The sequence below is a fragment of the Armigeres subalbatus genome, chromosome 1 (genome assembly GCF_024139115.2).
Source record: "Armigeres subalbatus isolate Guangzhou_Male chromosome 1, GZ_Asu_2, whole genome shotgun sequence".
In the NCBI taxonomy this organism is placed as follows: domain Eukaryota; kingdom Metazoa; phylum Arthropoda; class Insecta; order Diptera; family Culicidae; genus Armigeres; species Armigeres subalbatus.
The window spans coordinates 252,914,663-252,927,178 of record NC_085139.1 but is presented as its reverse complement, the minus strand read 5'-3'; the positions used below and the strand labels follow the sequence as shown (position 1 = coordinate 252,927,178).

General features: G+C 44.2%; 1 protein-coding gene across 2 annotated transcripts; it reads left to right on the top strand.

The window, feature by feature from the left end:
• Nucleotides 1-6,224: 6,224 nt before the first annotated feature.
• Nucleotides 6,225-9,668, top strand: LOC134206704 (protein sel-1 homolog 1-like). Of its 2 annotated transcripts, none has more exons than XM_062682429.1 (4): nucleotides 6,225-6,441; nucleotides 6,521-8,514; nucleotides 8,712-8,916; nucleotides 8,983-9,668. In XM_062682429.1, the coding sequence occupies exons 2-4, from the start codon at nucleotides 6,599-6,601 to the stop codon at nucleotides 9,277-9,279; spliced, it is 2,418 nt and encodes an 805-aa protein (XP_062538413.1). In that variant the 5' UTR covers nucleotides 6,225-6,441; nucleotides 6,521-6,598; the 3' UTR covers nucleotides 9,280-9,668. The 2 variants fall into 2 exon arrangements, with proteins under 2 accessions (XP_062538413.1, XP_062538412.1); XM_062682428.1 differs by having other exon boundaries at nucleotides 6,518-8,514.
• Nucleotides 9,669-12,516: the final 2,848 nt, after the last annotated feature.

Sequence of the window (12,516 nt, the reverse complement as noted above, 5' to 3'; positions counted from 1 at the left end):
AGTATTGGATGCCAGTGGCTCGTTGAACTTACCAACTCTATCTTCGATGCTTCTAAAGAGATAAGCGTGTGGAAGCCCCAATAATATTGTGGGAGTTGCGTTATCGTAGGATTCTATGTCTAATCCTTCAATATGAGGATAACGTCCCTTTAATTGTTCATAATTTAGAGATTGCTTTGGCAGGGAAAGGTTTCTTACTGTGCTAAGATCCTTCAAAGTAAAATACCTCCCGTTTGATCCATTAACTCTAAGCTTGATAATCTCACTATTATCATCTTCTTGAACTTCTCCGTTAGTCCAAGCCAAGGATATCTTCTGTTTTGAGCCTTTCGCTTCTAATTCATCAGCTGTTCGCTGATGAATTAGACTAATAGAAGAGCCTGAATCAAAGAATATGTGAGTATTGATTTTATGCTCACCATTAGATAATGTAACTGGAAGTATAGGGTAATATACCTTTTGGGTTCTCCTCGAGTGATAATTTATATTTCCTTTCACAGTTTCGACTTTATCTTTACCCCTGGGTTTCGTGAAGCAAACGATGGTGTCTAACAGCACATCCATCTATATTGCATACGGTTTTATTTCGGCAATCTATTACTCTGTGGTTCGGGCTGCAACAGGAGAAGCAAAGCTTCTTCTCCACTGCGAACAACCTTCGCTTGTTCACAGGCATCTTCTTAAAATCGGTACAATCTACCAATTTATGGTTTTTGTTACATTTGGGACATTTCCGTGGTGGTAACTTATGGAAGTTTACACGATCGGATTTCCCCGGTTTGTTGACTCCCTCATTACCCTTCAACTTTTCCGCCAACAACATAGTGGCTAATGTTTCATGTGGTTTCAACCAATCATAGAAATCATTAAGGGTGAGTGCAACGTATGGGTTCATTAATGAAGACAATTCTTTTTCTTCATTTACGTGCATCAACCACTTTTGATGCAAATTAGAAGGCAATTTATTTGCTAAGTCTCTAATTAACCGCTGATCGTTCAAGTATTCTGTACGATTTAATGTAGTCATGTTGACAACCAAATTTCCCACTGCGGAGATGAAATCAATCATAGTTTGGGGATTTTCAAATCTAGGATTTCTTGTCGTAAGAACATCCTGCAGTAATCCTGTGTATATAAGTTCTATATTTCCAAATCGGTTTTCAAGTTTATTGATTATGACCCCCACATTATCGGGGTCTAACAAGAGCGCATTGACTGCACGCAATGCCTCTCCCTTTAAACTCTTTTGGAGCCGTGTTAGATTCTCCAAGTCCGAGAAGTTGCCCTGTTTAGTGGTCTCTAAGAAAATCTTCTTAAATCTGGACCAAGTCTTGTAGTTACCATCAAAATATGGTAACTCTATCATAGACTGTCTAGCAATATGCTTTTCGATGGCCGTTTGCCCATGGATGTTGATGTCGTTAACCTTTCGGATTAGAGCTTCAAAAATTTCTACTTGTGGCTCTATTTTATTTATGCCTTTCAACTGTTGGATCTGATCCTTCAGTGTTTGGAATTCTAATTTTATTTTGGCACATTTGGCACAAGACCAAGGTTCTTCTTTTAACGGTCTATGTTTTAAATTTACGCACATAAGGTGAAACCAGCGACTACAATCGTCGCAGGCCACCATTACATCCTTATCATCCTTACCCTGACATAAGCCACAATGGCCATTCTTGTTAATCTCAAATTGGAAATCCATTCCAACGTTTGTATATAAATTTTCTTTAATTTGACTCACTTGACTCCTTTCCTGGTTAACGAATGTCCTCTTGGTTGGAACTTGATGGTCTGACGTGCTCCTTCCTTGTACCGTCCCAGACTAGGCCCTATCGGTCGGGCGGTTAGTCGACAGTATTGATGAGCTGGTCACACCGGTCAGCTGGCCTGCTCGAGGCGGGAGCTGATCCGATGGTTTAAGGTGCGCACCCGTATAGCTAGCCTAACGCCGAGGCGGAAGCTTACACGGTTGCGGTTTTTCTTTCTATGTGATAACCACTATCGTCTAGCGGGCTGGCCTGCACCGAGGCGGGAGCCCGTTACTGCTACTATGTTGCGTGCACCGTACGACGGACCTTCACCTGAAGTGTCGTTAATGATGCGGTTCCGACGGATTCGAAGGCGTACTCCTCCTGTGCTTTTGTTCCAAGTGGTACACTGTTGTTCACCTTCTGGCCCAGCGAAGGGGTTTATACTTCTTGATGTTCTTCCGGTGTGTCCTTTCTTCGGTAGTCCCTGGCCACAATGTAATGGTGTATGTTCTTGTCTCACTCAGAACTTCTGCTGACAACGGTATCCGCATCCACCTTTGGTGCGCTGGAGTTTGTCTTACAAGACTCACTTGACGATCTATCTCGTTGAAATATTCGATCATGTAACGAACCTCGTCTTCCAACGTGGTCATTACTCGGTTCACTTGATTCACTTGGCCCAACTGGCCTACCACGGTTCACTTGGCTTACTGCCTACACAACTGATTCTTCTGGCGATCAGTACACCGTTGGCGCGAAGCCTACTTGGCTTATTGACTACACTTGGCCCAACTGGCCTTCCGCGGTTTCTCAGTTAGATTTCGACTAACTGGAAGCTCTTGGCTTACTGCCTACACTTGGCCCAACTGGCCTTCCGCGGTTCACTTGGCTTACTGCCTACACGACTGATTCTTATGGCGATCAGTACACCGTTGGCGCGAAGCCTACTTGGCCTATTGCCTACACTTGGCCCAACTGGCCTTCCGCGGTTCACTTGGCTTACTGCCTACACGACTGATTCTTATGGCGATCAGTACACCGTTGGCGCGAAGCCTACTTGGCCTATTGCCTACACTTGGCCCAACTGGCCTTCCGCGGTTTCTCAGTTAGATTTCGACTAACTGGAAGCTCTTGGCTTACTGCCTACACTTGGCCCAACTGGCCTTCCGCGGTTCACTTGGCTTACTGCCTACACGACTGATTCTTATGGCGATCAGTACACCGTTGGCGCGAAGCCTACTTGGCTTATTGCCTACACTTGGCCCAACTGGCCTTCTGCGGTTTCTCAGTTAGATTTCGACTAACTGGAAGCTCTTGGCTTACTGCCTACACTTGGCCCAACTGGCCTTCCGCGGTTCACTTGGCTTACTGCCTACACAACTGATTCTTCTGGCGATCAGTACACCGTTGGCGCGAAGCCTACTTGGCCTATTGCCTACACTTGGCCCAACTGGCCTTCCGCGGTTCACTTGGCTTAATGCCTACACGAGGCACGAAGCCGACACTTGGCACAAAGGCCTGTCACTTGGTTCACGGCTGATTCTTTTAGGTGATCAGCACACCGTTATTCACTTGTTGTTGATTCTTTAGGTGATCAACACACCGTTCTTGTGGCACAAAGGCCTACACTTTTGGCACACAGGCCTACTGCGGTGTCTCAGTTAGATTTCAACTAACTGGAAGCTCTCAATTCCTGACGATGATTCGCCCTCCGAGGTCCTCTCTGGAGCCACCAAAATGTGACGAAGTCGACGCAGTCGTCACTGGAGTTTCGGGTGTAAGAGCTACTTATTTCTCCGTGTGAGGAGACGTTTTTCGCAAATGCACGCCGGCTTGGTGATTCCTCGAAACTACTTGTTTCTCCTGTTAGGGAGAGACCTTTTCGATCCAAGGAACCGGGTTGTGACGACCTCGCTGGACTGTCACTAATTTTCTGGGTGCAGGAGCTACTTCTTTCTCCGGTTAGGGAGATGTCCTTCGCAAATGCACACCGCGAGGTTACTTTCCCAAGGAACTACTTGTTACTCCTGTTACAGAGCAACTTGTTTCGATCAAGGAACCAAACCAAAAAGTCCTTTTTGATACTACTTGTTTCTCCTTTACGGAGAGACGTTTTCGAGTCAAGCAGGGAAGTTGAAGACCGGAGTTTCGAAATTCTAATTAAAGAATCAGGAGTAAAACATCGAACTTAATTTTATTTGAAACATTCACAGGGGTAAGGGTATTACTTCTACATGATCCATTAGTGATTTACAATTTAGGAAATATTTGGGTCACATTTTTGCTCTCTTTTGGGCATTAGTGATTAATCTACGAATATTTTCTATTTCACTCATTACAACTATTCTTCAATGTGGTGATCTTCCACGTTGCGCCTAATGTAACTCTTGAATGTGTGGTGATCTACCACTTGTATAATAGTATTGAGCTTATTAACTAACGCCCATCCAGATCTGGTAATTATCCTTAATCGATTCTATTTCGCTTGCTCTTACGGCCAGATCGGGAAGGGCTCACAATTTAAGGCGCAGCTTATCTTCTATGATTGCATAACATTAGCTTCTTAGGATTGAAAAACATTTGTATCGTTCCTGCCAAAGGACTGCATTCTGGCAGGACGAAAGAGAAAGGAAAAATGTTTATTGCCACATGCGCCTACGCGTGGGCGTGTTTATCGCCTAATCTGTGTGCGATACTCGTTCCTAGCTGTCCTTATGTAAATTAGTTATGCCTTTTTCCGCTCTACTTATCACTTACAGTTTCTTAATATGACATCAACATCGGTATGGCTTAGACCAACGCGTTGCAATGCTGGGCGCAACGGCGTGATTGATTTTATGATGAACTAATTTTGTTCGCGCAGCGACAATGACCTTCAAAAAATATTTTCTAAAAAAAAATAGAATAATTTTGAAAATTGATCAGATTTTTGTTAATTCTTGTGAACAATAAAAATATTAAAGATATAGTATTGGTTTTGTTGTAGTTTTAATGTGAATACAATTCATGTGTTTTCTACCATCAACAATCTACAATAAATGTACAGAAGATTGTATTGTTTGCCATACAATTTGTACACGCAAAAAAATGTTGCGGTCGAAACTACCATTCCGAGGGTTAATTTAAGAATACGCACCGACGATTTTCAGCAGACAGCAAACCCGTTTGATTTTACCATGCGCGCAGTAAAAATCAACTGTGGTCCTGGTGGAATGTTGTTGCATGAACTGAATCAGTGGTGAATTTGTCCGAATGCGTGGTTAATTTAACTGAAAATTTGTGGTTGTTTTGAAAACATGGCGTAGTCTACAAAATAGTAACCGTTACCATGGAATTTTTTTCTGTGTAGTATTCTATCAAGACAAAATTTTCAAAACGACTTATCTGCTTTTGTAAACAATGATTCAAACGACGATTTGACAAATCTGATAGCTCTCCCACGCAAACCAACACCACCAATAGACGAATCCAAGTAAAAATAAAAAGAAGACACACGACGGTGTTAACTTGGACAGATCCTACAGCGCAGCATAGGAAGATCATTTTAAAATGCTTATAATAAATTCTAGACAAATTGTAATTAAAATCTGATTGATGTACGATACGGAAAAAGTTCTCAGGTAGGCCTACTTATTTGGAAGCTTATCTCATTTTTTTTGTATATTTTCCAAAAATGTATCTATTATAAACTTCGGAACTTTTTCCGTATCATACATCAATCAGATTTTAATTACAATTTGTCTAGAATTTATTATAAGCATTTTTAGATGATCTTCCTATGCTGCGCTGTAGGATCTGTCAAAGTTAACACCGTCGTGTGTCTTCTTCTTATTTTTACTTGGATTCGTCTAGGTAGGTGAAGGTTTCCGCTACCTGTTGATGGTGTCGGTTTGCGTGGGAGAGCTATCAGATTCTAGAAATACTAGAATGAGAGATCGGCGAAGACGCCATCTTGTTTCCAATCGAACCGTCAAAAGCGGTTCCATTTCGACTTGTTTACTTTTTGCTTCCATAAGAAGCAAGCAAAAAGTTCAAGTGCTGCCAGCATTATTTTCACGATTTCATGCATTTTCATACGTTGCCATTTCGACAGTTTTTCACTCCGCCGGTCTCTGGTTATAGTGTTGCTATCAGATTCGTCAAATCGTCGTTTAAATCTTTGTTTACAAAAGCAGATAAGTCGTTTTGAACATTTTGTCTTGCTATAATGGCTTAAACCATATACAAGGTACTGTAATTTTTTATCCGGATAGCGAAGTTGGATTTTTCTCACAATCCATACTTTGAACCTAATTTCGGAAGTGGTATGAGTATGTAGAAGCACAACATTTTTTTTACTCATTTTACGATATTCTGGCACCACCCTATCCTGCATATTTGCGCACTATGTCGAAAATTCCCGGGAGCGAATCCCATCTGTCATTATCTGCAAATCACACGTCATTTTTTTTGTATTTTCTTCCACCTCAGTGCAAAATAATAAACATCACATTCTCCGACGAAAAAATCTTCAAAGTTCATCGTCCAAAAAAGTGAAAAAATCCTCCGGAAACAGTTGTAAAATTGGTAAAATTAACTTTTTTTTAGTGCATCAGGAGTTTTGGTCTAAAAATTGAGTATAGAATCATTCGATCGAGCCATCTCTAAACCGTTTCGCCGGTGTATCGCATCAGCAACTTTGTGAAAGGTGCGAATTGGTGGTCGCAAGATTCTGATAATAGACGACGGTGTAGGAACTGATAGCATTTTATTCCATTCATCAGCAGACTTTTTTTTCTCCCGTCCGATGGGCAGCAAGACACGTCACAATTGTTGTTACTGGCGGCACTAAAGAGCACCTGAAGATGAGAACTATCGTATTTCTGTTCTGCGCTGCGACCCTGATCCTGTTCGGAGAGGTGTGGAGCAGTGAGTTGGAATCGTTACCGCAAGGGCCGGAGGAAACGAGTGCGACCTCCGCGGGAAACAGTAGGAAGCGCGAAGGGGAGGGCAAGAATGCGGAAGAGGACGGAGTGAAGGAAACGAAGGAGAGTTCAAACCAAAGAAAATCGGCGGAAGGTTTGCTGGAAGAGTTGGTACTGGAGAACTCCGGGAAGAAGAGTAGCGAGAAGTCCGAGTATGAGGTGTTGTCGGATGATTTGCAGTTTATGCATTCGGCGATAAAGATAGTGAAGGCACCGGATTTGTCGCAGGATAAAGAGAGCAGGAAGATGTCAGAGATGTTGAACGAGCTGCTGGACAGTCACGAGAGGATGATTCAGAAGATTGAGAGTGAAATTGAGGAGATTAATAGGCTTTCGCCGGAGGATGAAGAACCAGTGGTAGTGACCCCGGAGCAGTTAGAGGCGCAAGAGGCGTACGATAGGGCGATGGTGGTACTCAATAGGACCAAGGTGGACAAGCTGCAGGGGCATAAGCTAATGGTGGAGGCAGCCAATAAGGGCCATCCATTGGCTAGGATTCACGTCGCTTGGGCTCAGCTGTTGGGTCATCCGGTACACATGGATACGGAAGCAGCAAAGAAGACATTTTTGGAACTGGCCGAGGAAGGGTTGCCCGAAGCTCAGATGGGACTAGGTCTGATGTACGCTACGGGAATTGGATTCAACGTTAGTCAGTCCAAGGCATTGGTGTACTACACAATGGCCGCCCTGGGGGACAATTCGTGGGCCCAAATGGCGCTTGGATATCGGTCTTGGGCTGGAGTAGGCGTGCCGAACAGTTGCGAAACGGCGTTGGATTTTTACAGGAAAGTAGCCACGAAGGTAGCCGACAAAGTGACGTTCTCGGGTGGAGTCGCTGTTCACCGAATCAGGCTTCTGGATGAAATCGAAAATGCCGGACCGAGCTCTGGAATATTGGACAACGATTTGATTGATTATTATCAGCTGCTTGCAGATAAAGGAGATGTTCAGGCCCAGGTGGGTTTGGGCCAGCTTCACTACCAAGGCGGTCGCGGTATTCCACTGGACCACCAGAAAGCGTTGCAGTATTTTAGCCAGGCGGCGAACGCGGGTAATGCTGTGGCCATGGCCTTTTTGGGAAAGATCTACCTGGAAGGAAGCGACAACATTAAAGCGGATAATGACACCGCTTTTAAATATTTCAAAAAGGCAGCAGATTTGGGTAACCCTGTTGGACAATCTGGCTTAGGCGTCATGTTCCTACATGGCAAGGGCGTTCCGAAGGATACAGTAAAAGCATTGAAATACTTTACACAGGCCGCCGACCAGGGTTGGGTCGATGGTCAACTTCAGCTCGGAAACATGTACTTTAGCGGAATCGGCGTAAAGAGGGACTTCAAACTGGCGAACAAGTATTTCAATTTGGCCTCACAATCGGGGCATGTGTTGGCTTTCTACAACCTGGGCCAAATGCACGCTGTGGGACTTGGTATGATGCGATCCTGTCCGACTGCAGTAGAGCTGTTCAAAAATGTTGCCGAGAGAGGAAAGTGGTCCGAGAGATTGATGTCTGCCCATCAGGATTATCGTTCCTATCGGTTCGAGGAAGCTTTTATGCAGTACACACTGATGTCCGAATTGGGCTACGAGGTAGCGCAGAGCAACGCCGCCTTCCTGTTGGATAGGGGAGAGATCAATTTGTTCCAGAATAGGGAGGAAGAGCTGATTCGAGCGTTGCAATTCTGGGGACGTGCTGCGGCTCAGGGCTACTCGGCGGCACAGGTGAAGTTGGGTGACTATCACTACTACGGATTGGGCACGAACGTTGATTTCGAGACTGCTGCTTCCCACTACAGGTGAGTGCCAAATGTAGGATTTTTTAACTCTCTTGCAGATGACGTGAACAGAAGGCGTCCTTGAACGTTTAGATAAATTATGTTTCCATTAAGCAAACCTACTTTTTTCGTAGTTTTTATGATGGGATAACTTTTTAAAAATGAAAAAGGCTCCTAATATTTAATTTCTCAAATACACATATGTTGCATTTTTTCAGGATGGCCTCGGAACAGCAGCACAACGCCCAAGCAATGTTCAACCTGGGTTATATGCACGAACAGGGGCTCGGAATGAAGAAAGATATTCACCTAGCCAAACGGTGCTACGATTTGGCCGCGGAGACCAGTGTAGATGCCAAGGTACCCGTTACTTTGGCACTGATGAAGCTGCAGCTGCTGTTCAAGTTGGAATCACTACGAGAGGTAAAGAATTGCGATTTGATAATCAAAAAAAATTTACTTTGAAAAATTCGCTACATTCGATTTTAGTCCCCCTTCAGCGTTCTGTTGGAACTGGACGAAAACATTGCTTCGAACTGGGATCTCTACCTGATCACGATGCTCACGGTGGTGCTCGGAGCAGCACTGTACTTCCGACGACCACCTCCACCGGGAGCAGCCAACTATAATCAACCGGCTGCTGCTGCGCCAGCAGCGCCACCCGTGCCCACGGAAGCAGCAGATGAAGCTCCACTTCTGGACCGACCAGCCGCGCCTAGTAATACGAATGATGATCAACGCCGTCAGCAGCAGCAGCAACAACAGCGTGAAGATACACCTCAATGAATGTCGTGGCAACGTGCAGCTTCATCAATATGGAAGGAATACTTCTAATCGATGCTTTTATTTTTGAAACATTAATCTTTGTCAACTCATGTTTCATTCATTATTTGCAACTCTCACAGTACCGCAAATCAGTTCTGTGAAATTTACTAAAGTCAGCACTCTCTGTTGCATTATGTTTCTGTTTATTGACTTGCTCTGACTATACTTGAAGTGATTGATGAGTGTGATCTGATTCTACGGGAGAGCCATGTCGAAGAATGTGTTTTGAAAAGCCGTTGGATGATACATTGAGATACGGCGAGGTACATCTGCTGTCGGAACGTATGTAGAAGTTTATGTGAAATATATTTAGTAAACGGAGTTCGAAGCCAGAAGATTAACAAAAGAAAGCCTTTACATAGATCTTACTTAAACAACAGCAAACGCAAATATAGTGACTTGAGGATGCGTTTGAACATTTTTATAAATTTGGTGCAATGGAGATTGCAGGGTAATTGAGATTTTATATTCAATTATATGCCGAAAATGTAGGTAAAAACAACTTTGTAATTGTAATTTATCAGCCTACACCTTGGCCGACATCGTCCGCCCATCTTCACTTAAGTTAGGTGAAGACCTACCGAGCTTTTACCGCATGCGTTAGACCATGGCTTTCCAAACTGTGGGTCGCGATCCCGAAGGAGGTCGTAGGCTTATCAATGGTGGGTAGCGCTAGAGATGTCGTAAAATCCCGATTAATCGATTAGTTACTAATCGATTACTCTTGATTCTTGTCGATTATTGAATCGATTAATCATTGTATAGTAATCGATTCAAAATTAATCGATTATCACAACGATGAATCGATTAATCGAAATAATCAATTAATTTTCGACATCCTTAGAGTAAAATCAGCAGTGTTTCAAATCGTTCGGGGCTGTCAGTTTGAATATGAATCTGGAACATTCATTTTCCCAGCAGCTGTTTTAGATTAATTTTTTATACCAGTCAAATGTCAAAAAAATAAAACTGGTATAACGCTCCGTTCTATTTTCTGCAGATTTGAAACACGATGAATCACGAGATTCAAATATTTTTCAATTGTTTTGGTGTATAAATGCGCCATTTTATCTACCGATCAATCCACTTTGCAATTACGGCGCCTTTCTTGGCAGCAACATAATGATTTCATTTAATTAAAAATTTGAAAAACATGAATGGAACACTGCTGGAGAAACCAACATGTTTGTTCTATTTTGCTCCAGATTCAAACTAGAATAGTGGTCGAAAATTTGGAATGAAACTGAATCACTCCTGATTTCACTCTTATGATGTCGTCAAATTCTGATTAATCGATTAGTAACTAATCGATTACTCACGATTCATCTCGATTATTGAATTGATTAATCGTTGGGTAATAATCGATTCAAAATTAATCATTATCACAACGATGAATCGATTAATCGAAGTAATCGATTAATTTGCGACATCTCTAGGTAGCGCAATACAAATCTTGATTCATACTTGTAGAGAATAGTAATAATGAGAAGAATATAATAAAATAGATCTTTTACTTGAGTGCATTATTACTCTGGAGTGGGTTGGTCGGTGGCTGGATACGCCATCGGACCTAGTTGGGTCAAGAATCCAACTCTGGAGTGGGTTGGTCGATGGCTGGATACGCCATAGAACCTAGTTGGGTCAAGAAAATCCAACTCTTGAGTGGGTGGACACGCCATCGGGCCTAGTTGGGTCAAGAAAATCCAACTCTGGAGTGGGTTGGTCGGTGGCTGGACACGCCATCGGACCTAGTTGGGTCAAGAAAATCCAACTCTGGAGTGGGTTGGCCGATGGCTGGATACGCCTAGATATCGGACCTAGTTGGGTCAAGAAAATCAATCTCTGGAGTGGGTTGGTCGGTGGCTGGATACGCCATCGGATCTAATTGGGTCAAGAAAATCCAACTCTGGAGTGGGTTGGTCGATGGCTGGATACGCCATCGCACCTAGTTGGGTCAAGAAAATCCAGCTCTGGAGTGGGTTGGTCGATGGCTGGATACGCCATCGGACCTAATTGGGTCAAGAGAATCCAACTCTGGAGTGGGTTGGTCGATGGCTGGATACGCCATCGGACCTAGTTGGGTCAAGAAAATCCAGCTCTGGAGTGGGTTGGTCGATGGCTGGATACGCCATCGAACCTAGTTGGGTAAAGAAAATCCAATTCTGGAGCGGGTTGGTCGGTGGCTGGATACGCCATCGGACCTAGTTGGGTCAAGAAAATCCAGCTCTGGAGTAGGTTGGTCGATGGCTGGATACGCCATCGAACCTAGTTGGGTAAAGAAAATCCAATTCTGGAGCGGGTTGGTCGGTGGCTGGATGCGCCATCGGACCTAGTTGGGTCAAGAAAATCCAGCTCTGGAGTGGGTTGGTCGATGGCTGGATACGCCATCGGACCTAATTGGGTCAAGAAAATCCAACTCTGGAGTGGGTTGGTCGATGGCTGGATACGCCATCGGACCTAGTTGGGTCAAGAAAATCCAACTCTGGAGTGGGTTGGTCGGTGGCTGGATACGCCATCGGATCTAATTGGGTCAAGAAAATCCAACTCTGGAGTGGGTTGGTCGATGGCTGGATACGCCATCGCACCTAGTTGGGTCAAGAAAGTTCAGCTCTGGAGTGGGTTGGTCGATGGCTGGATACGCCACCGAACCTAGTTGGGTCAAGAAAATCCAACTCTTGAGTGGGTGGACACGCCATCGGGCCTAGTTGGGTCAAGAAAATCCAACTCTGGAGTGGCTTGGTCGATGGCTGGATACGCCTAGATATCGGACCTAGTTGGGTCAAGAAAATAAATCTCTGGAGTGGGTTGGTCGGTGGCTGGACACGCCATCGGACCTAGTTGGGTCAAGAAAATACAACTATGGAGTGGGTTGGTCGATGGCTGGATACGCCATCGCACCTAGTTGGGTCAAGAAAATCCAGCTCTGGAGTGGGTTGGTCGATGGCTGGATACGCCACCGAACCTAGTTGGGTCAAGAAAATCCAACTCTTGAGTGGGTGGACACGCCATCGGGCCTAGTTGGGTCAAGAAAATCCAACTCTGGAGTGGCTTGGTCGATGGCTGGATACGCCTAGATATCGGACCTAGTTGGGTCAAGAAAATAAATCTCTGGAGTGGGTTGGTCGGTGGCTGGACACGTCATCGGACCTAGTTGGGTCAAGAAAATACAACTATGGAGTGGGTTGGTCGATGGCTGGA

What these genes read in the sequence shown, in the direction of transcription:
- LOC134206704 (XM_062682429.1), top strand. Translation starts at nt 6,599, where the DNA reads ATGAGAACTATCGTATTTCTGTTCTGCGCTGCGACCCTGATCCTGTTC. An exon ending in ACTGCTGCTTCCCACTACAG is followed by an intron (nt 8,515 to 8,711) that starts GTGAGTGCCAAA and finishes GCATTTTTTCAG; the next exon opens with GATGGCCTCGGAACAGCAGC. An exon ending in AGTTGGAATCACTACGAGAG is followed by an intron (nt 8,917 to 8,982) that starts GTAAAGAATTGC and finishes ATTCGATTTTAG; the next exon opens with TCCCCCTTCAGCGTTCTGTT.